This window comes from Prionailurus bengalensis, chromosome C1, assembly GCF_016509475.1.
Source record: "Prionailurus bengalensis isolate Pbe53 chromosome C1, Fcat_Pben_1.1_paternal_pri, whole genome shotgun sequence".
Lineage (NCBI taxonomy): Eukaryota > Metazoa > Chordata > Mammalia > Carnivora > Felidae > Prionailurus > Prionailurus bengalensis.
Genome location: NC_057345.1, coordinates 104,528,237 through 104,554,000, shown reverse-complemented (window position 1 = coordinate 104,554,000; position 25,764 = coordinate 104,528,237). Strand labels below are relative to the sequence as shown.

The 25,764-nt window shown below is 39.6% G+C and overlaps 1 protein-coding gene across 3 annotated transcripts in view; it reads left to right on the top strand.

Annotated features, from left to right (window-relative positions):
* Positions 1-25,764, top strand: part of RNF115 (ring finger protein 115) — an 83,764-nt gene that overhangs the window by 55,233 nt on the left and 2,767 nt on the right. For all 3 annotated transcript variants that reach the window (XM_043576057.1, XM_043576058.1, XM_043576056.1), the window contains 3 exons: positions 21,697-21,768; positions 22,922-22,994; positions 23,938-24,031. In XM_043576057.1, the coding sequence (XP_043431992.1) occupies positions 21,697-21,768; positions 22,922-22,994; positions 23,938-24,031 (239 nt within the window). The remainder of the gene's footprint in view (positions 1-21,696; positions 21,769-22,921; positions 22,995-23,937; positions 24,032-25,764) is intronic.

Sequence of the window (25,764 nt, the reverse complement as noted above, 5' to 3'; positions counted from 1 at the left end):
TCAATCAGTGTTTTCTATATTTTAGTCATTTAATTCTTACCTTGTTGATTTCTCCCCCCTCTATAATTATTATTATCATTTAAAGTTTTCATTTAAGAAACCTACCTGCTTTTTACCATATTCAGACATACTGCAAAAAGAAGCTTCCTATTATTACCCATGTAAACATTATTGACTATATAGATGGAAAAACATTTGCCATTAGTAGAAAGTAACCATTAAAGTAAATGTATTAAAAATGAAGCAACATTATCTCATAAGGGGTTAATATTCAAAATACAGAAAGAACTTATACACCTCAGCACCAAAAACCTCCAAATAATCCGATTAAAAATGGGCAGGGAATCTGAATAGACATTTTTCCCAAAAAGACATACAGATATCCAACACGCACGTGAAAAGATGTTCAGCATCAGTAATCATCAGGGAAATGCAAATCAAAATCACAGTATGTCACCTCACACCTGTTAGAATGGCTGTTATCATTAAAGACAAGAATAACAAATGTTGGTGAGAATGTGGAGAAAAGAGAATGAACCCATGTGCACTGTTTTTGGGAATGTAAATTGCTGCAGGTGGTATGAAAGATAGTATGGAGGTTTCTCAGGAAATTAAAAATAGAACTACCATTTGATCCAGCAGTTCCATTTCTGGGTATTTATCTGATGAAAATGAAAACACTAATTTGAAAAGATATATGCACAACACCACCCCCTGTGTTTATTGCAGCATTATTTATAATAACTAAGACATGGAAACAGCCTGAGTGTCCATCAATAGATGAATGGATAGGGGCGCCTGGGTGGCTGAGTCAGTTGAGCATCTGACTCTTGATTTCGGCTTAGGTCATGATCCCAGGGTCATGGGATCAAGCCCTGCATTGGGCTCTGCACTGAGCATGGAGCCTGCTTAAGACTCTCTTTCTCCCTCAGCCCTTTTCCCCTACTCGTGCTCTCTCTCTTAAAAAAAAAAATTTGATGGCACTAAAACAGACACTCAGATCAATGGAACAGAATAGGGAACCCAGAAATGTACCCACAAACGTATGACCAGCTAATCTTTGACAAAGCAGTCAAGAATATCCAATGGAATAAAGACAGTCTCTTCAGCAAGTGTGCCGGGAAAGACTGGACAGAGACATGCAGAAAAATGAACCTGGCGGACCACTTTCTTACACCATACACAAAAATAAACTCAAAATGGATGAAAGACCTAAACATAAGACAGGAAGCCATCAAAATCCTAGAGGAGAAAGCAGGCAAAAACCTCTTTGACCTTGGCCACAGCACCTTCTTGCTCAGCACGTCTCTGGAGGCAAGGGAAACAAAAGCAAAAATGAACTATTGGGACTTTATCAAGATAAAAAGCTTCTGCACAGTAAAGGAAACAGTCAGCAAAACTAAAGGCAATGGACGGAATGGGAGAAGATATTTGCAAACGACATATCAGATAAGGGGTTAGTATCCAGAATCTATAAGAACTTATCAAACTCAACACCAAAAAACAAATAATCCAGTGAAGAAATGGGCAATATATGTTATGTAACCCAGTATATTAACATTTCAACACCTAGTCAATATAAATATTCTTTTTGTTTTCCAAATTTTTATTTAAATTCTAATTAGTTAACTTACAGTACAATACTGGTTTCAAGAGGGGAATTTGGTGATTCATCACTTACATAAAACACCTAGTGCTGATCATAACAAGTGCCCTCTGTAATACCCGTTCACCTATTTAGCCTACCCATACCCACCTTCCTCCACCAACCCTCAGTTCTCTATCGTTAAGAGTGTCTTATGGTTTGCTCCCCCGTTCTCTTTTTTCCCTTCCCATTTGTTCATCTGTTTTGTTTCCTAAAATCCACATGAGTGAAATCATACAGTATTTGTCTTTCTCTGATTGACTTATTTCACTTAGCATAATACTGTAGCTCTATCCATGTCATTGCAAATAGCAAGATTTAACTTTTTCTTGATGGCTCAGTACTATTCCATTGTGTGTATGTGCTTCATCTTCTGTATCCATTCGTCAGTCGAGCACTTGGGCTCTTTCCATAGCTTGGCTATTGTTGATAATGCTGCTGTAAACCTGTGGGTGCCTGCTTCCCTTCAGATCTGTATTTTTGTATCCTTTGGGTAAATACCTAGTAATGCGATTGCTGGATTGTAGGGTAGTTCTATTTTTAACTTATTGAGAAACCTCCATAGTGTTTTCCAGAGTGGCTGCAACAGTTTTCATTCCCACCAACAGTGTAAGAGGGTTCCCCTTTCTCTGCATCCTGGTCAACATCTCTTGTTTTCTGTGTTGTTAATTTTAGCCATTCTGGCAAGTGTGAGGTGGGCATCTCGTTGTGGTTTTGATTTGTATTGTCCTGATGATGAGTGACATCGAGCATCTTTTCATGTATCAGCCGTCTGGATATCTTTTTTGGAAAAATATCTGTTCATGTCTTCTGCCCATTTCTTCACTGGATTATTTGTTTTTTGGGTGTTGAGTTGGTAAGTTCTTTATAGATTTTGGATCCTAGCCCTTTATCAGATATGTCATTTGCAAATATTTTTCCCATTCAATGGATTGCCTTTTAAAAGGTTTTGTTGTTTCTTTTGCTGTACAGAGGCGTTTTATCCTGTTGAAGTCCCAGTAGTTCCTTTTTGCTTTTGTTTCCCTTGCCTCTAGTGACGTGTCTGGTAAGAATTTGCTCCAGCTCAGGTTGAAGGGGTTGCTACCTGTGCTCTCCTCGAGGATGCTGATGGTTTCCTGTTTCACATTTAGGTCTTTCATCCATTTTGAATTTATTTTTGTGTATGGTGTAAGAAAGTGGTCTGGTTTTATTCTTCTGCATGTTGCCGTCCAGCTTTCCCAACACTATTTGTTGAAAGACTGTCTTTTTTTTTTGATTGGATATTCTTTTCTGCTTTGTTGAAGATTGGTTGACTGTATAGTTGTGGGTCCATTTCTGGGTTTTCCGTTGTGTTCCACTGATCTATGTGTCTGTGTTTGTGTCAGTATCATACTGTCTTGATGACTACAGCTTTGTAATAATAGCTTGAAGTCCAGAATTGTGATGCCTCCAGCTTTGCTTTTCTTTTTCAGGATTGATTTAGCTATTCAGGATCTTTTTTGGTTCCATACAGATTTTAGGATGGTTTGTTCTATGAAAAATGCTGGTGGTGTTTTGATAGGGATTGCATTAAATGTGTAGATTACTTTGGGTAGTATAGACATTTTAACAATGTTTGTTCTTCCAGTCCATGAGCATGGAGTTTTTCCCCATTTCTTTGTTTCCTTTTTAATTTCTTTCATAAATGTTCTGTAGTCTTTAGAGTACAGATCTTTTACTTCTTTGGTTAAGTTTATTCCTAGGTATCTTACATTTTTTGGTGCAATTGTAAATGGGATCAATTCCTTGATTTCTTTTTCTGCTGCTTCATTATTGGCGTATAGAAATGTAACAGATTTCTGTACATTGACTTTTATATTCTGTGACTTTGCTGAATTCATGTATTAGTTCTAGCAATTTTTTGGTGGAGTCTTTGGGTCTTCTACATAGAATATCATGTCATCTGCAAATAGTGAAGGTTTGACTTCTTCCTTGCTGATTTGGTTGCCATTTATTTCTTTTTGTTGTCTGCTTGCTGAGACTAAGACTTCCAGTACTATGTTAAATAGTACTGGTGAGAGTAGACATTCCTTTTTTATTCCTGACCATAGGGGAAGAGTGCTCAGTTTTTCCCTGTTGAGGATGATATTAACTTCTTTCGAATATGGCTTTTATGATGTTGAAGTATGTTCCGTTTATCCTTACATTGTTGAGGGTTTTTAAAATCAAGAATGGATACTTGTTCTGCATCTATTGAGAGGATCATATGGTTCTTTTTTTTTTTTTTAACTTTTTTTTAAATGTTTATTTTTGAGAGAGAGAGAGACAGAGACAGAGCGTGAGCAGTGGAGGGGCAGAGAGAGAGGGAGACACAGAATCCAAAGCAGGCTCCAGGTTCCGAGCTGTCAGCCCAGAGCCCTACATGGGGCTTGAACCCATGAACCGCAAGGTCATGACCTGAGCCAAAGTTGAACACTTTTCCGACTGAGCCACCCAGGCGCCCCTGAGGATCATATAGTTCTTATCCTTTTTTTTTTTATTAATGTAGTATATCACGTTGATTGATTTGCGAATATTGAACCTCCTTTGCAGCCCAGGAATAAATCCCACTTGATCATGGCGAATAATTCTTTTAATGTACTGTTGAATTTGATTTTCTACTGTCTTGTGAATTTTTGCGTCCATGTTCATCAGGGATATTGGCCTGTAATTCTCTGTTTTAGTTGAGTTTTTGTCTGGTTTTGGAGCCAAGGTAATGCTGGCCTTGAGGAATGAGTTTGGAAGTTTTCCTTCCATTTCTATTTTTTGGAACAGTTTGACAAGAATAGGTATTCACTGTTCCTTAAATGTCTGGTAGAATTCTCCTTGGGAAGCCATCTGGCTATGGACTTTTGTTTGTTGGGAGACTTTTGATTATTGATTCAGTTTCTTATCTGGTTCAAATTTTCTTTTTCTTCCTGTTTCAGTTTGGTAGTTTTTATGTTTCTAGGAATTTGTCCATTTCTTCCAGATTGCCCAATTTGTTGGCATGTAGTTTTTCATAATATTTTCTTATAATTGTTTATATTTCTGTGGTGTTCATTGTGATCTCTCCACTTACATTTGTGATTTTATTTGGGTCCTTCCTCTTTTTAATAAGTATAGCAAGGGGTTTATCAGTTTTATTAATTCTTTCAAGAAACCAGCTGTTAGTTTCGTTGATCTGTTCTAGTGGGTTTTTTCGCCTATGTTGTTTATTTCTGCTCTGATCTTTATTGTTTCTCTTTTCTCTTCTGCTGGCTTTAGGTTTATTTGATGTTCCTTTTCTAGCTCCTTAAGTTGTAAGGTTAGGTTGTGTGTTTGAGACTTTTCTTGTGTCTAGAGGTAGATATGTATTGCAATCTATTCCCCTCTTAGTAGTCTTTTATGCATCCCAGAGGGTTTGGACCACTGTGTTTTCATTTTTATTTGCTTGCTTGTATTGTCCTGGTTAACCTATTTATTCTTTTTTTTTTTTTTTTTTTTTAACATTTACTTATTTTTGAGAAACAGAGAAACAGCACACATGGGGAGGGGCAGAGAGAGAAGGAGACAGAATCCAAAGCAGGCTCCAGGCTCTGTGCTGTCAGTACGAGCCCGATGCAGGGCTCGAACTCACAAACCGTGAGATCATGATCTGAGTCAAAGTTGGATGCTTAACCAACTGAGCCACCCAGGTGCCCCTAACCTATTTATTCTTTAGTAGGGTGTTCTTTAATCTCCATGTATTTGTGGTCTTCCCCAGTTTTTTCTTATGACTTACTTCAAGTTTCATAGTGTTGTGTTCTGAAAATATGCATGGTATGATCTCAGTCTTTTTGTACTTGTTTAGGGCTGATTTGTAACCCAGGATGTGATCTATTCTGGAGAATGTTCCATGTACACTTGAAAAGAATGTGTATTCTGCTGCTTCAGGATAAAATGTTCTGAATATATCTGTTAAGTCCATCTGGTCCAGCGTGTCAAAAGCCATTGTTTCCTTGTTGATCTGCTTAGATGATCTGTCCATTGCTGTAAGTGGGGTGTTAAAGTCCCCTACTATTATTGTGTTATTATCAGTTAGTTTCTTTATGTTTGTTATTGATTTATATAGCTGGGTGCTTCCAACTTGGGGGCGTAAATATTTACAATTGTTAGGTCTTCTTGAGGGATAGACTGCTTAATTGTGATTAATGCCCTTCTTCATTTATTGTTAGTCTTTGGTTTGAAATCTAGTTTGTCTAATATTAGTATAGATACTCTGGCGCTTTTTTTTTGCCATTCATTAGCGAAATGAATGTTAGATGGTTCTCCATCCCCTCACTTACAATCTGCAAATGTCTTTAGATCTAAAATGAGTCTCTTGTAGGCAGCATATAGATGGATCTTGTGTGTGTTTGTTTTTTGTTTTTGTACCTTAAATACCCTATGTCTTTGGATAGAGCATTTAGTCCATTTATGTTCAGAGTGATTTTTGGAAGATACGAATTTAGTGCCATTGTGTTACCTGTAAAGTTGGTATATCTGGTGATGTTCTCGGTTCCTTTCTAGTCTTAGTTGCTTTTTGTCTCCCCTCCTCCCCCACTCAAAGAGTCCCCTTTAATATTTCTTGTAGGGCTGGTTTAGTGGTCATGAGCTCCTTTAGTTTTTGTCTGTCTGGGAAACTCTTTATCCCTTCTATTCTGAGTAACAGCCTTGCTGGATAAAATATTCTTGGCTCCATATTTTTCCCATTCAGCATGTTGAATATATCCTGCCACTCCCTTCTGGCCTTCCAAATTTCTGTAGATAGATCTGCTGTGAACCTGATCTGTCTTGTCTTGTAGGTTAAGGACTTTTTCCCCCCTTGCTGCTTTCAGGATTCTTTCCTACTCTGAGTATTTTGTGAATTTGACTGTGATTTGTCTTAGTAATGGCTGGCTTTTGTTGAATTTATTGTGAGTTTTCTGTGCTTCTTGGATTTCAGTATCTGTTTCCTTTACCAGATTAGGGAAGTTTTCAGCTATAGTTTGCTCAATAAATCTTTTGCTTCTTTTTCTGTCTCTTCCCCTCTCTTTTGTATCATAACATGATACAAATGTTATTACACTTTAAGGAGTTGCTGAGTTCCCTAAGTCTACATTCATGAAACAATACCTTTTTTTCTGTCTTCTTTTCAGCTTCAATATTTTCCATTATTTTATCTTTTGTATTACTGATTTGTTCCTCTGCTTCATCATCCTTGTCATTCATCCATTCAGTTTTGCGTCTTGGTTATAGCATTTTATTTTGGACTGACTAGTTTTTATTCTTTTATGCCTTCAGTAGGGGATCCTCTAGTGTCTTCTTTGCTTTTCTCAAGCCAAGCTAGTATCCTTATATTATTGTTTTAAATTCTGGTTTGTTTGTATGTCTTACTTGTATAAACCCTGGCCATGACTTCTTTCTGCTCTTTCTTTTGGGATGAATTCCTTCATCTTGTCATTTTTGTCTGAATCACTTTTTGTGTGACTGTTTTGTGTGATTCACACTTTTTGTGTGAAAGCCTGTTGTATTTCTGCTCCTTAGAGTAATGGCTGTATTAAGAAAAGATTTAAAAAAAAATCTAGATCCAAGTTCCCCTTAGAGCTGAAACTTTGTAGCACTCTATGATCAGTAGACATGGTGCACACAAGGGGTTTGTCCTGGTCTTCCGGGGGTAGGGCCTTTTGCACTGATTCTCAGGATGATTTGCCCTAGTGGAGAGTATGTACCTCCAGGGTGCAGGGCTAGGGGAGGGGGCTTGTTGTAAGTAGTATGGCCTCCACTGGGTGGCGCTGTTTTGTTCACTGAAGTTGGTGAGCTGGTGGGCAGTGTGGAGGGGACTGGTGTTTGCCCCACTGTCTCCTCCCTGGAGTGGGGAGTTTGTGCCCACCACTCTTCAGGAAGCCCTCACAGAAGAGCAAACAACCACCTCTTTTGTGTCCCCTGCTTCTGCCAGAAACCTACTTTTACCCTGCTTGCGATCGACGTGTCTGCCTACCAGGTGGCACAATTCTCTTGTGTTTTATTTCAGACATGTGGCTGATTTTCAAAACTCCAAACTCCAAATTTTAGGGACCTACCAGTCACAGACCCTCACTGATCCTCTGGGGGAGGGTCTTAGAGCTTTTGGTGTTTGATGTTTTGTCCCAGGAAAGTGGTTCCATAACTGTGCAGTGGTTCAAAGTTTATGGTAAAGTGAAGCACAAAGCTGGCACCAAGGTTTGCTGCCCTCAGCCTGTGTCTTTGTTCCTATGCTAGGGAACAGGGCAGCACGTTGATGCCACCAGTTCTTTTTGTCCCTGGGGAGGCTGAGCTGCCACTCCCAAAGGAGCTCCAAGCAGGGAGACTGTTTCTCTCCATGGAACCCAGGGGATTCTCAGACCACGCTGCCCACTCCAGGGTCTCCACCCTCTTTCCCCACAGGAGCACCCCTAAGCCCACTAGGAATGACCCTGGCGATGGCAAAAACATCTAAAACTTCAGACTTGGTGCTCCACTGTTTAGAATAACTTGTAGTAATCAGCCCCTTTCCTATTCCCAGTCATTGGTTTTGGGGAAGCATTTTTCTTGTGCAGTCCCCTATGTGCGCTCTCACTCTGTCTCTCTCTTGCCTCTCTCTGTGATCAGGGCTCCTTCCCCTTCCCAGCACCTGCACTTCTTTTCTCCCCCAAATCAACTCTGCAGCTCCTACCTTCTACAGTGTGGCCATTTTGTCTCCCACTAGTTGTGCAGTTTTGCTCTCTCAGTCCTCAAATCGATTTCTTGGGTGTCAGAATGATATGGTATTTATCTAGCTGTGTTCAAGGGACAAGGCAAGCTTAGGGTCCCCCTACTCCTTTACCATCTTAAGTCCTCTCCTAAAGTGTTAAGATTTTCTAAAATGTTGAAGAGCGCTTGGGAAAATTCTGGGAGGCAGAAATGTATAATTTTTTGCTTGATTTTCACAATAGTTGCATTCCTTGAAAATTCAGTATATTTTAAAACCACGTGTGAAATACTTTATGTGTAGAATGGAGTTTTGTTTGGGCTCAGTAAATTGTAGGCACTTTTTCCCCAAGGGAATGTCCAGGCAGGACATTCAAAGATTATGCGTGTTGGATGATAATTGTTTGTTGGGCCTGGCTATCCTCTGATTTTTTGCAAGATGATAAGCGCTTGGGAGGTTCCTATCTACTAAATATGAATGGTACCTCCCCACTTATTGCAACTAACAAAACTGTCTCCTTCAATTTCTAAATCACTATGTAGGAGCAATGTTGAGAACTCCTGATGTGAATTAGAAGTCCTTAGATGGATCTCAATGGTTAGTGTGTTATCTTAAGCTGTCTCCTTTTTTCTGTCTCTCTGTCCTCTGCTTTCTTGTGTTGGCATCATTATTGGATAGTTGCCCCTATTTAAAATGAAAGATGGCTGGTGGTAGCTCCAAGTTTACAAGAACATTACAGCATTCATCCCAGAGGATATGTCCATCTATCACCCTTCAGGGAGGGCACTTGTCTTGGCTTGGGTTTTGTGCCCACACCTCTAGTGGGTAGGGGCAATATTCTTATGCATTTTTTTTGAGTTAAGGATCTACCCCCTGACGCACCCATATGAATATCTAGTTATTTGGAGCATAATTTATTGAATCATCCATCTGATTTAAAATGAAATCTTTATTGTATATACATTTCATACTTACCTGCCTTTGGATTGTCTGTTATGGTCTGTTGATCTTTATGTTCCTTTGCTTGTACCTTACTGATTTACTTTTTATAATTTTATAGTATGATTTGGTATCTACTGGTGAAAGTCCATTTCGTTATTGTCCTTTTCCAAAAATGTCCTGATGCTTCTCTTACATTTACCCTTTCACGTGGATTTCAGATGCAATCTGTCAATCTCTACCCCCTCTCCCATCCCATTGGGATTTTGATTGGTAGTGCGTTGGATTTATATATTAACTTGGGGACAGTCGGCATTTTTTATAGTATTAAAACTTCTCATCTAGGTCTGCAGCTCATGTCTCAATTTATTTGGTTCTGTTGTGATGTTATTCAGCAAAGTTTTATACTTTCTTTTAACTATTTATTTATTTATTTATTTATTTATTTATTTATTTTTGAGGTTTATTTATTTTGAGAGAGAGAGCATGCCAGAGTGTGTGCAAACTGGGGAGGGGCAGAGAGAGGGAGAGAGAAAATTCCAAGCAGGCACCATGCTCAGTGGCGAGCCTGACACAGGGCTCGATCACACAACTGAGATGATGACCTGAGCCGAAATCAAGAGTCAGTCGCTTGAGCAGCTGAGCCATCCAGGCTCCCCTCTTTTAACTTTTTTTTCTTTTATAGAGAGCATGAGTGGGGCAGAGGGAGAGAGAGAGAGAGAGAGTGAGAGTGAGAGAGAGTTAGTTCCAAACAGGCCCCACGCTCAGTGCTGAGACCAATGCAGGCCTCAATTCTATAACCATGAGATCATGACCTGAGCTAAAATCAAGAGTTGGACCTTAACTGACTGAGCCATCCAGGCACCCCTTTAACTGATTATTGCTGGAAAGCTTTTTGTTACCCAACCCCTTTGTATTTAATTGATTTCTATTATTAGGTGTAATAGTGTTCATTTTATTTCCTTGATTTCTCTAGATCTGTGGTTGTATCACCCACAGGTACTGTGTTTTTTCCCTATTTATGCCTCATTATTTTTTATCTTGTGCATTGGCTATGTTATCACAACAAAGTTATCTAATAGTAGACATCTTTGTCTTATTCCTGACTTCACTGGGAGTGCATGTTTATTTGTGAAGCATATATACCTCTGGTTCCTCACATATACACTGGCAGGTTAAGAAAGGTTTATTTTATTCCTAACTTATTAGGGGCTTTTAATTAGGAATGATTAGTGATAGGGGCACCTGGGTGGCTCAGTCGGTTAAGCATCTGACTTCGGCTCAGGTCATGATCTCGTGGTTTGAGAGTTCGAGCCCCATGTCAGGTGCTATGCTGACAGCTCAGAGCCTGGAGCCTGCTTCGGACTGTGTGTCTCTTTCTCTCTGCCCCTCCCCTGCTCACGCTTGGTCTCTCTCAAAAAAAAAAAAAAAAAAAAAAAAAAGAATTAAAAAAAAGGAATGATTAGTGATTTTTATCAAATGCCCTTTGTGATCTTATCAAAGTGACTTTATAGTTTTCACCTTTAAACAATTAATGTATTTTATTAACTAATAGATTTTCTGATGTTGAACCCACACTGCAAGCTTTGAATAAAAACTACTTTGTCAAGAAGCATTAATCTCTTAATACATTATTGGAGTTAATTTGTTCCATTTATTTATTTATTTATTTATTTTGATTTTTGCATCTGTTCATAAGGGGGGGTGGTAATTTTTTGTGTGTTCTTTCTATTACATTTTGGTATCAAGATTTTGTTAGTTTGATAAAATGACCTGGAAAATTTTGCTGTTTTCTTATGCTTAGGAATAGTTTAAATAACATAGGAATTATCTGTTCCTTAAAGGTTTGATAGAAGTTACCTGTAGTTCCGTCTGAGCCTGGCATCTTTTCAGGGACCAGATAGATCTCTTACAACCTTTTCAGATACTTCTGGGGCTAATGGTCTAGGGTGGTGTTTTGTTCATCTCTATTCCCAGGTTTTAGAGTAGTGTCTGTTTTATAGTGGGTACTAAATACATTTGTGTTGAATGAGTGGATAATTGGAATTATGTTTCTAAGAGGTATATGTAATACATGCATTAGTAGTAAGTATGACTAAGAGTTTGTGCCAGGTGCTAGTCTGAGTGCATTACAGGTATTTTTTTGTTTACTCTTCACTATAACCCATGGAGAAGTTACCTTGAGACTCCATTTTACAGTAGAAACTGAGGCATAGAGAGGTTAGGTAAATTGCATGAGGTTATAAGGCCAGTTAAATATTGAAGCCAGAATATCGCAGAAGTGATGATATTTGTATTTGGTAGGATTATATATGTTCAAAAATATATATTATATACATATTATATTTACATATAAATATAATATATTTTTATATATTATATATAATATATTTATATATATATATATATAAGTATATTATAATATATAAACAAATCTAACAGTATTCTGTAGTCTTCCCAATTTTTTTTAAGAAAAGAATTAGGCATTTCCATATTTTGCTCAGAAACTTTCCTTCCAAAGCATACATACCAATATGTCAGTAAGTAGTACTTGAAAGTTTTTCGTTCACTTTCTTTTTCTTTTCCTTCATGTAAACGTAAATGGAGCACAACATATCTTTGTTGGTCGTATTATCTAGGGTCCTATTATTCTGCCATCTTAACAGGTGTACCCTGATTGTTCTACATGATTATTACTACATTGCCATAGTTGTCATTATATGTCACCCTATGTTTTGAAAACACATTACAGTTAGTTATTTTATAGATTTCTTTTCGGTTAGATTTTAGCTTGGTTTCTTCCTGATGATGGTTTGTCCTGTTGATTTGAGAGGAGTATAACTTTTTATTTTGCTCATCAGGTTTTCAACTGGGGGTTTCTGTGGGCTACATCTCAGGCTCCTGTTCATTCCACTGATTCCACTGTAGACAGAGTATTTGTCATTGAAAAAATCAGATCTCAGAGATTAATTAGCCTTTGTGGGATTATTCATGTGTTCCTCACACCAATTTAGGGAGTTAGCCTGAAGTGAGATGTTTCCTTTGGCTTTTTCAATGACATGAGTGGAACCTCTTTGCAAATGTAAAGAAGGGTAGATCTCACTTTGTTCATTCATACTGCAGATATTTGTTGAGCATGCCTAAAGTGTGTGCTCTTTCCTCTAATCTGCAGCTTTCAAATGATAGTTTATCCAGTTGTAATCAGGTGCTGAATAGACTAGCTCTTCTTATCTAACCTTAAATGAATCTGACCTGTGCCAGAAAACTAATTTATTAATTTGCTCCTGGGGGTGTTATGTTTCAGTGACTGGAAAACTCATTTCTGCTTGTTAGCATAGTGCTGTCTTTGAATTTCTCTGATAACAAGAAATCAAAAGCAATTAGGTGGTTACATGGTATGTGTAGAATAAACAAGGGAGATTGCATAGTCTCCAGGAGAAATTTCATTCAGTGTGAATGAGAAATTCACATTTCATTGTGACAGGTATAAGGAATTATTCACCTTTAAAGATTATTTTTTTAGGATGGCAAAATATTTATACTTGTCAGTTCTTTTCCTTGTCTGTATTAGGTCAACACGCACACAATCATACTTTCCAGACTTCCTAGGGATTACTGCCTATTACTTTACATTTATTATAGTAAGACCTGTCTTTTAGTGTGTTGTACTCCTTTAACATTTGTTTTTTTATGGTTACATTTTAGCCTAGTGTTTTGATCAGCTATCTCTGAATCACTTTACAGGGCACATTACTTCTAAGGTTTGCTTCCTTAAAAATAAGTTCTCATGAAGTTAACCCTAGGTTTTGAGACCATAGTTTTCTGACCACTGATCACTACTCACATTTTAAAAATTAACTTTTTTGGTTATTTAAAAATATTAGAGTGGAGTTTATTATTTTTTTGATTAAAAAGGCAGCATTACCCAGAAATAGCTACAGTTACACCTTGATGCATAATCTTGTGGAACTTTTTAAATATCATACCTATGTCTGTATAATTGAAAAGGAATCATTCTGTACCTATTTTCCTATTTTATAATCCTCTTTTTGTTTTTTAATCTTAATAGATTGTGTGTGTCATTCAGTATATTTCTGGGCTCCATCTTGGAGTCATTGAATTAATTCAACAAACACTTGTATATTACTTTGCCAAATGTTATTCCAGGTAGTGACTGTACAGTAGTGAACAAAACAGTCAAAAGTTTATTGTCCTTGTGGAGCTTTTAAAAATTTTTTTTTCAAAGTTTTATTTTATTTTTGGGACAGAGAGAGACAGAGCATGAACGGGGGAGGGGCAGAGAGAGAGGGAGACACAGAATCGGAAACAGGCTCCAGGCTCTGAGCCATCAGCCCAGAGCCTGACGCGGGGCTCGAACTCGCAGACTGCGAGATCGTGACCTGGCTGAAGTCGGACGCTTAACCGACTGCGCCACCCAGGCGCCCCCTTGTGGAGCTTTTAATGGGAAAGTCAGACAAGCAAAATAAGTTAAATCAGTAGACTGCTAAGCAGTAGTAAATTCTGTAGGGAAAAAGGGGAAGGGAGATTATGGAGTGTAAAGTTTCAAAAAGCGTAGTCAGCACAAGGCCTTATTGAGAAGGCATTTGAATGGACATAAATGAAGTGAGGTAATGAGCCAGGAATGTGCCCATAAGAAGAGGCCAGTTGGAGCAGAGTAAGTGAGAGGAGGAGTAGGAGGTAAGATCACAGAGAAGTAGGCTGGGTGTGGAGATGGGGAGAAGAGTATTAGATCCTGTAGAGCCTGGCAGACTACCGTAAAGGCTTTTATTCTGAGTGCAGTGGAAACCCATTGGAAAGTTTAGGGCAGAGAAATGACATAGTCTAACTTGTGTCTTAAAATGATCATTCTGACTGCCATGTTGAGAATAGAATGGGGGGCTGCAAAGAGTTTAAGGGCAAGGGCAGGAGCAGAGAAATCATTTAAGAGGCAGTTGCATTAATGTAAGCTAGAGATGCCAGTGGCTTGGATGAGGGTAGTGAAAAATGGTTGGATTCTAGATATAGTTTGACAATGGGCATAATAGGATTTGCTAACAGATTGGATATGAGGTGAAACAGAGTTAAGGATGACACTAAGGTTTTTGGTCTGAGCGACTCTGCAGTCACTATCAGCGGAGATGGGGAACACGAGGAATGGATTTGGGGGAGAAAATTTAAGAGTTCAGCTTGGGACATGATAAGTTTAGGTGCTTATTACACATTCAAGTGGTGATGTTGAGTGGGCAGAAGTCTTGGATGGAGGTAAAATTTGGAAATGTGGCCTGTATATGGTATTTAAAATTATAAAACTGGGTGAAATTTGTTAAAAGAGTCAAGACAGTAAATAGAAGAGCTCAGAGAATTGAGCCCAAGCCTGATGGATTAGAAATTTGGAAGATAAGGAGGAATAAGCAGAGGAGACAGAAAGGACAACCCCAGAACAAGGAGGAAAACCTAGAGAAAGGACAGCTCTGGAAACAAGGTGAAGACTCTTACCTCCTCTTAGCTGTGTCTTCCCTTCTGCACTCTGTGAATTGTTTTTTTATCATCTGTGGATTAAACACACACATCACACTCCCTCCCATCCCCATTTTAGCTACCTATTACTTTTTTAGTAAGAGAAGATTTTATGTGTGTTTTTTTTTTATGTTTATTTATTTTTGAGAGAGAGAGAGAGAGAGAGGGACAGAGGGAGAGAGGGAGACAGAGAATCTGAAGCAGGCTCTGCACCGTCAACACAAAGCCTGATGTGGGGCTCAAACCCATGAACCGTGAGATTGTGACCTGAACCGAAGTCGGATGTTCAACCGACTAAGCCACCCAGGTGCCCCAAGATTTTATGTTTTTAACAGCAGAATTCAGTGTAAATATTGCGTGTATCAGCTGAAGATAATCTCCTCACAATAGCTCTTAGACTTGCTGAAGCTACCCTGAGCAGCCTCTCTTGTTTCTGCTGCAGAGATATGGAACCAACATCTGACTTCCAGGAAACAAGCAGCCAAGAAAGGGGAATCAGCAGCTCATTAGCTGAAAACATCCCTGGCAACCACAAGCATTTGTGCAGGGTCAGCATTAGAGCAAGGCACAAGGCTTTCTCTCGAAGTTGATTTCTGCTATTTACTTACTGGTTAGTTCAAGCATGCGGTAATTTGCTCTTCTAGTTCTTAGGCAGCAAGGAGGCTATATTATTTATTGCTGTGTAACAGATTATTCAGAATTTAGCAGACATTGTCTCACAGTTTCTGAGGTTCAGAAACTTGGGAGCAGCTTAAGTAAGTGGTTCTAGTAAAGGGTTTCATGAGGTTATATTCAAAATATCAGCTGTGGCTCTAGGCATCTGAACACTCAACTGGAGCTGGAGGCTCTACTTCCAAGATAAGTCACTTGCATAGCTCTTGGCAGGAGGCCTTAATTTCTTACCACGTGGACCTCTTGCATAGGGCTCTTTCAATGTCCTCATGACTTGACAGCTGACTTCACCAGAGTAAGTGATCCAAGAGAGAGAAAGGAAAAGGAAAGAAACCATAATGCATTTTATATCCTGATCTTGGAAGCTAAACACTGTCATTTCAGCCATATTTTTTCTGTAAGAAACGAGTCACTGGATCTAGCCCACATTCAAGGGGAGGAGAATTAAACTCCACCCCTTGAAAGGAGGAGTGTTAAAGATTTGTAGACATATTTTAGAACTACTGTATTTCACTCTCTGGCCACAAATTACTTATATTTCTCCCATGTGCAAAATATACTCGCATCCTCCCAAGATCCACAAAAGCCTTTTCCCACTGGAAATCCAGGTTGTTGAAATCCACACTTGGATGAGGCTCCTTGGGTATAGTTCCTCAAGAACAGTTTCTTTTGATGTGAACACCTATAAATTAAAGAGACAAGTTTTCTACCCCTCACACACCCAACATACAGTGATGGGATAGGCATACAATAAACAGGTATGGAGGTTCCTATTTAATGTTTGTTTATTTTTGAGAGACAGAGTGAGAGCGGGGGAGGGGCACAGAGAGGGAGAGACACAGAATGAATCCGAAGCAGGCTCCAGCCTCTCAGCTGTCAGCACAGAGCCCGACATGGGGCTCAAACCCACGAACCATGAGATCATGACCTGCACGGAAGTTGGATGCTTAACCGACTGACCACCCAGGCGCCCCGAGATTCCTATTTAAAAAGGGAGAAAATGGGAGGCACCAAGAAGTCACTGATTTATAGCAGTTCTGATGTTATCTGTATAAATGTTGGCAGTTCCTTGATTAGGACTTAGTTCTCCTTTTGCCCAGGAATGCTGCTCTGTGGCTCTTGTTTCCTCCTTCTAGGCTCTTGGTTTCACCTTGTGAGTTATCTTTTCTTTTCCATGAAAAGTAGTCCAGGTTTGCAGCTGCATAGTTTTCTTAGTCTGTTTCTTGCCACTAGAGTTTTAAGGGCCCAAGAGGCTTCTTTTCATTTAGTTTTGCCTCTGTACCTTTTAATTTAAGCTGGCAGTGTTTTCTTTTTAAAACTTAGAGTCTCTTATGAATGTTACTGAGATTCATGCCTTTAGGAAAAGCCACACCCACATATCTTTTCCAGAGATAATCTCCTTTCTGCTTTGGGCTTCTGCTGGTATTGCTAAGGGACAGTACTTGTAGTGGGTAGAATTGTATTCTCCACAAAGACATGTTTAGGTCCAGGGGAGCCTGTGTGGCTCAGTTGGTTAAGCTTCCGGCTTCAGTTCAGCTCATAATCTCAGTTTGTGAGTTTGAGCCCTGCGTTGGGCTCTGTGCTGACAGATCAGAGCCTGGAGCCTGCTTTGGATTTTGTGTCTCCCTCCCTCTCTCTTCCTCCCCTGCTCACACTCTGCCTGTCTGCTGTCTCTCTCAAAAATAACTGAAGATGAAAATAAATAAATAAAATAAACGAATTAAAAAAAAAAAAGATACATTTAGGTCCTGAATCCCACTACCTGTGAATGTGGTATTATTTGGCATAAGGTCTTTACAAATGTAATCAAGTTAAAGGTGAGATCATAATGAGTTAGAGTGGGCCCAAATCCAGTGGCTGGTATTCTTAGAGAAATTTGGATACAGAAGACGCAGGAAAGAAAGGCACATGACAACCAAGGCAGAGATTAAAGTGTTTAAAAGCCAAGAAATAGCAAGGATTGCTGGGAACCACCACCAGCTAGGAGAGAGGCATGGAACAGGTTTTCCCTGAGAGCCTCCGAAGGAACTAACCCTAACAACATCTTGATTTCAGAATCTGGCTTCCAAAACTATGAGAGAATAAATTCCTTTCTTTTTAAGCTGTATATTTGTGGGAATTTGTTATAGTAGTCCTTGGGAACTAATACAACACCCTTAGGCCTCTTGGAAGCCCAGTTGTTTTATTGAATAGTTCTTTAGGCTATGTAGATCTGAGGCCTTAACAAAGAATTTTGGTAACCACATGCTAGACTTCCTCATTAACCATTTTCTTTGGCCATGCCCTGGATAGATTTGATCTTTGCTTGGAAGCCATTTCTTAATTTTAGTATCATTAACCATCTGGAGAGGCTGGGAATTTTCAGAATTATTTAGTCTTAACTCCTTTTTTTTTTTTTTTTTTTCTTTTTTTTTTCAACGTTTTTTTTTTAATTTATTTTTGGGACAGAGAGAGACAGCATGAACGGGGGAGGGGCAGAGAGAGAGGGAGACACAGAATCGGAAACAGGCTCCAGGCTCCGAGCCATCAGCCCAGAGCCTGATGTGGGGCTCAAACTCACGGACCACGAGATCGTGACCTGGCTGAAGTCGGACGCTTAACCAACTGCGCCACCCAGGCGCCCCATAGTCTTAACTCCTTTTTATTGAACTATCCTCCTCTTTAGGGGCACCTGGCTGGCTCAATTGGAAGAATATTCGACTCTTAATCTCCGGGTTGTGAGGTTGAGCCTGTGTTGGGATTACTAAAAAATAAAATAAAATAAACTTTAACCATCTTTCCCTTTAATTTATCCCTCTCTTGCATTTTAATGTAAGCAGCAAGAAGCAGCCAAGAGGTACCTTCTGCCTTCTTGTCTGGACATCTCACTGGCTAGACTGTCACCCAGTTCATGAGCCACAACATCTACTTTACATATTGTTATTGCTACTACATAACAAGGATCACTTTCCCTCCAGTTTCCAAGATCTTTCTCAATTAAGCTCTCACCCATAACTTCCTCAAAGGCCATGATACTTCTACTGTTTCTTCAGGACTGTTCAAACTTTCACTGATACTCATCTCACAGTCCTAACTTATACCCTCTTTTGGGTTCTAAATCTACTCCCACATTTTAGGTTTTTGTTACAACAGAACATACTTCTAGGCATCAAAATTTGGATTAGTTATCTGTTGCTGTATAATAAATTACACTAGAGCTTAGTGACTGAAGATAAACATTAATCATCTCATAAGTTCTTTGGGTCAGGAATTTGGGACAGCTTAGCTGAGTGGTTCTGGCCCAGTGTCTTATGAGCTTACAGTTAAGACGTTGGCTGTTACTGCAGTCATCTGAAGGATCAACTGAGAATTACTCATATTCTGGCAAGTTAGTTCTGGCCATTGGGAGGCGGCTTCAGTTCCTTATCATGTGGGTCTTCACAGGACTGCTTTACGTGGCACTTTTCCAAGAAAGTGATTTAAGAGAGAGTGAAAGGAGGAAGCCACAATGCTTTTTATGACTAATCTTGAAAGTTGTCCTCTCATACTCCATTGTCAAGAAGTAAGTCACAGTATGGTATTGGTATAAAAACAGACACCCTAAATCAGTAGAATGGAATAGAGAGCTCAGAAATAAACTCAAAGGAGCCAAGAATATACAGTGGGGAGAAGGCAGTCTCTTCAACAAATGACATTGGGAAAACTGGACAGCTACATGCAAAAGAATGAAACTGGATCACTATCTTACACCATACATAAAAATTAACTCAAAATGGATTGAATGTCAGACCTGAAACCATAAACCTTTTAGAAGAAAGTGTAAGCAGTAAGCTCCTTGACATTGATCCGGAAATGATTTTTTTTGGATCTGACTTCAAAAGCAAAGGCGACAATAGCAAAAATAGACAGGCTAACAAACTAAAAAGCTTCTGCACAGCAAAGGAAACCGTCAACAGAATGAAAAGGCAAACTACTGAATGGGAGACAATATTTGCAAATCTGATAAGGAGTTAATAACCCAAATATAGAAAAAACTCATATAATGCAAAAAAGAAAAAGAAAAGAAAACCAATCTGATTAAAAAATGGATTAGAAGACCCGAATAGCTGTTTTTCTGAAGAAGACATATAGATGGCCAACACGTACATGAAAGTGTGCTCAACATCAGTAAGCAGGGAATTGGAAATCAAAACCACAGTGAAATGTCACCTCACACCTGTTAGAATGGCTACTATCGAAAAGACAAGAAATAACAAGTGTTGCCAAGGATGTGGAGAAAAGGAAGCCCTTGTGCACTCTTGGTGGGAATGTAAATTTGGTGCAGCCAGTGTGGAAAACAGTATGGAGGTTCCTCAAAAAGTTAAAAATAGAACTACCATATGATCCAGCAATTCTGCTTCTGAATATTTATCTAAAGAAAATGAAAACCTTAATTCAAAAAGATATACACTCCTGTATTCATTGCAGTGTTATTTATAATAGCCAAGACATGGAAACAGCCTGTGTCTGTTGATGGATATAGTTAAAGAAAATGTGTTTTGTATAAATATACACCACACACACACAGCACACGCCCACAGGAATATTATTTGGCCATAAAGAAATGAAATCTTGTCATTTTCAACAACATGGATGGACCTTGAGGATATTGTGATAAGCGAAATAAGTTAGATGGAAAAAGACAAATGCCATATGATCTCACTTATATGTGGAATTGTAAAAAAAAAAAAAAAAAAGAAAGAAAAGCTCATTGATAAAGAGAATAGATAGGTGGTTGCCAGAGGTAGGGGGTAGGGTGTGGGTGAAATAGGTGAAGGAGGTCCAGAGGTACAGACTTCTAGTTATAAAATAAATGATGGGGATGTAATGTACAGCATCGTGACTATATCATCAGGGAAATGCAAATCAAAACTGCAAAGAGATTATAGTTCCTTATATTAATTATAGGTAATTATAGCATTATAGTTAATAATTATTACATATTTGCAAGTTGCTAAGAGAATAGATCTTAAAACTTAAAATCACAGAAAAATATGTTGTAACTATGATGATGAATGTTACCTAGCCTTTTCGTGATCATTTACAATATATACAGACATTGAATCATGTTATACACCTGAAACTAATATAATGTTCATGTGAAGTATGCCTCAATAAAAAAAGAATTAAATCACTAAGTCCATACACACAAAGGAGGAACATAAAATAATATGTGGACAATTATTTTAAAACAAACACATAGTCTGGTTATCTACTGTTGAACTTTAGGAATAGGAGAGTCTAATATTGGCTACTGCCATTGTTGTATTGACTGGCCTAATAAGAAAAGTGGGACCCAAGGGGCTAAAAGTATGTATCATATCAATTATATCTCCATAAAGCCAGAGAAAAAAAGAGAAGGGGCACCTGGGTGGCTTAGTCAGTTGGGCATCCGACTTCAGCTCAGGTCATGATCTCACAATTCATGGGTCTGAGCTCCATGTCAGGCTCTGTGCTGACATCTTGGAGCCTGGAGCCTCCTTCAGATTCTTTGTCTCCCTCTCTCTCTGCCCTCTCCCCCGCCACTTGCACGCTGTCTCTCAAAAATAAATAAACATTAAAAAGAAAGAAAAATGTGCATATTATTCACAAAACAAATCTTTCTTCAGTCTTTTTCTTTTGCCCATTATCTCTGGGTAACAAAGATCAGTTCACCAGTATAAAGGACTGAGTAGATGCGCCATCTTAAGTATTCAGAATGACAAATGTCAGATGTGTGTGTATTTGATTGTGTTTGTGTTAGAAGCAATTGAAACACCTTTTGAGGGCTAATGTAGTATGTTGCTAAATGTTTGTAAAATGGAATTATTCTGAAAAAAATTTTTACAGGGCTCTTTAAATAATATCTCATGTAGAAACCTAATGTGTAAAACACAGAAAAATGGCATTACTGTTTATAGCCTGGGCCTAAATCCCAGTGGTTTAGCATCCTTTTCAGCTTAATACTGTTGCCAGAGGTCCAAGGAACGTAGCTGGAAAACTACACCATGTAATCAGATTCATTTCAAGCCTAGTTCACAAAAATCTATTAATATATAAGATCACGGAGCTCAGGAAGATAGCCATAATAGCAAAATAGCACTTTACCAGGTAGTTGACTGATTTCTGGTGCTACCTTTTGTACAATGGTAAGTGAGGACCCATGGTAGTTGGAGGAGTTGCTGATTGTCAGCCATAGATATCTGTAGAGTACTTTCATAAGTCTCTTGTCTTACCTAATTTTTTTTTTCCCCTGCAACAGCATAATACAGCAGATATTTGCAGGATTCTTTGCAAATTCTGCAATTCCTGGATCCTCACATCCTTTTTCCTGGTAAGTAGCGAATTGCCTTCTGTCTTACTTTGCTGGAGCAGCAGCATTTTAGGTATATGTACCATTGTGAGAAAGAGAGCTGAATAGGTGAGTATATAGATTTGATTGGCAGACTGTTAGATTGCCTTTATTTGCTGAGCCCAAACTTAATCAGAACTTATTTTTTTATTGTTCAGTCTCCTGAGGACCATCCTGGTCCCCCAGGATGTCTGGGCACTGGATGTGCCGGGTTTGGTTCATATTCTGGTTTGAGAGTTGTGTTGAGAGGGGAATGAGATGGTCCCTGCCAAGCTGGTATCTGACTTGCAAGTTTCTTCTCTAGGTTGTACGGAAAGATTTTATTCCTTAAGAATTGCTGAAATTCTTAAAGTAAGAAGGTATCTCAGGAGAAATAAAAGGCTGTATTTCAGTATCAGAGTGTCACTTAAGTATGATAGAAGTTAAGATGGAATTTCTTCTTGTCTAGGCAATCACATACCACTTCCGACTCCGCCTCGGAAGCCTCCTTTGCTCAGAGGGTCCTCGGTCCTTCCACTCAGTTACCCTATTTTCCAGCCTCTAGTTTCTTTTAACACGTTCCAGCCAAAGAGCTTGGACATCTGTCATCCAGGGTAGTGCACCAGCAGCTCCAAAAAGAGGGGCTGCCGAGTCCCTTTTGTAATTGCTCTAGGTTGTGATTCAGAGACCACTGTGGCCGCTTCTCTCCTTGAAAGCTCCTCATTGTCCAGGACCGTGGGCAGCCTCTTCGAATGAGGGAAGTCTGCTACAGATTTTGGCCAGTCACAGAGGGAAAACTCTCCTTAAAAAGCAGCTCCATCTATATTTACTCTACATGGGCGTAGAGAAGACAAACTTTTCTTAGCCAATAGGCAATGAGTCACTCTTTTCGCTCTGGTGTGTCATGTGGTATTTTAGGTAGCTTCACATTTTATGTTCTATTTGATTAAGTAAAAATTCCTTACTTAAAGAGTAAGAGACGACTTCTGGATAATCTCTTTGACCTTAAAAATACCGAGAAGTTCTTTGCCACTTGATTTTAGAGAACTAGTGACTTTCCAGCTCTGAGAGAGAACGGGATCTCCCAGTTTTTTCTGTGGTGTGAGGCAGAGCCTGGTCACTCCGTCTAATGCTGTCTGTCTCATCTCATGTATAGGAGCGGGATGCTGCACTCCAACCCTGGGGACTATGCCTGGGGTCAGACAGGGCTTGATGCCATTGTAACCCAGGTGAGGAGCTGCCTTTTGAGGGTGTCTGTTCAGTGTGTCTCATGGTTCCACAGGCTTCCTGCTTTCCTTCTGCTACTTTCTGAATGGCAGTCACTCTGCTTTCCCTAATATTTTGAGCTTGTGGGTTTCCATTTTACTGAAGGGATGAATGGTTTATGGGTTTAGTTTAGCATCCATGTATATTCGAGGTCCTAGGGACTTTCTAGAAGATGGTTTCACCTCTGTAGGAAGAAAAGACTTCTCCTGTAACAAACAGTATTTTGTATTTTTGGCCTCTTGTTCAGTCCTGTGAGGATCCTGTTAACAACTACTTCACAAAAAAGGAGGGTCTCCTCACATGTTTGAAGCAGGGATTTCTGCTAGATGGAGCAAAGTAGGGGAAGGAAGCAGAGAAAAAGGTATTCCCATGACATATATAATCGCTTCCACTTATTTATGTTTATTTTAGTTTAAATAGTTTTCATTTCCCTTGTGGATTGCTGAGAATAGAAAGCATGTCATTTATATCCAAATCTTCTCATAGGCAGTAATTTACCTATTTCTTGGCTTACTTGATGCTACTTTCCATACTCTCACCCTTTTATTTCTTCCAGCAGAATGAAGTTTTTAGACCAGTTAAGTATTACCTTTTGTTCAGTTTTAATTTTACTCCTGACATCACAACCCTTATGCTGCCTCTGAAATTGCTTTATGCCCAAAGGTGGGCCTTGCAATGATGGGTTTGTCTGTAGGGTTATACTGATGTCACTCTGAAATTGTAAAGCAATTACAAGTGTTCCGGCAGCAGGAAAGGGGAAACCCAAGCCTCTCAGAGCCTTGCAGAAGTAAGAGCAACTAACATTTCTAATATATGCACTGTTTGTTCTCAGCTGGAGCAGCTCCCTCCCCAGGGATGGTAGGATGTCTGCCACTTCTTCTTCTTTTTCTTTTTCCTTTTTTGTAGCTTTTAGGACAACTGGAAAACACAGGGCCTCCCCCGGCTGACAAAGAAAAGATCACATCTCTTCCAACAGTGACAGTAACTCAGGAACAAGTTGGTAGGTTCATTTCCATACTTCTGTCAAATCTGATCTCCGTTCAAAATCGCAGCACCTTCCTGTACTAAGGATCTTCAGATGAAGCTGTAGCACTCCTAACTAAAATTGCTACTTGGTGCCATAAGTGGAAGATAGGGCCTACCTTTTCATTTAGGGTTAGTCTTTTTTTTTTTTTTTTTTTTTAAGTTTATTTATTTGTGAGAGAGAGAGAGAGAACGCACGTGCACGAGTTGTGGAGGGGCAGAGAGAGGGAGAGAGAATCCCAAGCCTGACATGAGGTTTGATCCCATGAACTGTAAGATCATGACCTGAGATGAAATCAAGAGTCGGACGCTTAACTGACTGAGCCACCCAGGCACCCCAAGACTTGATTTTTTGAAGAACTTACTAGGGGAAGCAAAACTCAACTAAATGATTAGAAAACGGCACAGGAGCACCTGGGTGGCTCAGTCAGGTAAGCATCTGACTCTTGATTTCAGATTAGGTCATGATCTCACAGTGGTGAGATCAAGCCCCACATTGGGCTCGGGGCAGACAGCCGGAACCTGTTTGGGTGCTGTCTCCCTCCCTCTCTGTCTCTCCCTTTCTCTCTCTCTCTTTCAAAATGAATACACATAAAAAACAGTATCAAAAATAGTATTGAGTGGATGATACTGAGGAAGAGAAAAAAAATTGGAGGCTGAGAATTTGCTTCACATTTATTCTGTCAGATACAGTCAGGTACATTAGATACAGTTTTTTTACTTTTAAGCACTGAAGGAATTTAGTGACAAGGAACATTATTTCGAACTGGGAGTTTCTTGCACTACAAATTCCAGTTTAGAGTCAGAAGATTTAAAAGACAGGATAGGCCATCTCAGAGAGGTCATTCTGTTCAAGGAAGAGTATGAACCAGTGTGAGAATGTCAGCATGGGCATAGTGTCTGGACCAGGGAAAAGGAGAGTGGCCTGATGAACCCTGAAATGCAGTCTGGTTTGGGAGCATGGGAGGTATGATTGGGTAGAAAGGCCTTGTTTGAGTGGATGTTGAAACTGGCAGAGTAGTTACGGCTGGATGTTTTAGGTAGCAGGCAAGTTTTATAGGTCCCCAAATGGAGGATTGGGGGAATTTGGGTGCTCTTTAGGGAAGATTCGGCTGGAGGTAGTATCTCAAATAGATTGGAAGGCAAAGAAAGCAGAAACGGGGATTCAAGGGGCTGCTGCAACATCCAGGCGGGGTGCAGGTGACAGTGGCAATGCTAACAGATGGGGAAGGGTAGACTCAATATAACTTTGAAGAAAGGCTTTCATCACCGATTGCCTAATGGGATAAAAGAGGGAAAAGGGTCAAAGATGACTGTCAGATTTTGCAGCTCAGGAGCTACAAGAGGCGGTGCTGCCATCTATCGGGGTGGAGGCTTGTAACCACCCCCCCACCCCCACCCCTGGTCTAGTGGGGTTTGGGGATGGAAGTGATGTGATGGTTTTCATTTTGAATTTGGTGATTTTGAGGTGCCAGCTGGAGGGGTGCTCTGAAGCTAGTATTAGGGGAAGTGAGCTGCTTGCAAAGCATAGGATAAATTTGGAGGGTTGAAGGCTGGGGTCAAGGGTACCTACTTCCTGGGAGGCTGTTCCGGTGGACCAGTCATAAGAAATAAAAGGTGGAATTGAGGTAAAGGTGTTAGATAAGAGTGGAGAGGAAGGAGTGACTCTTGGTAGTCTTATTATTCCGGGCCCTTGAGTGCTATGGGCAT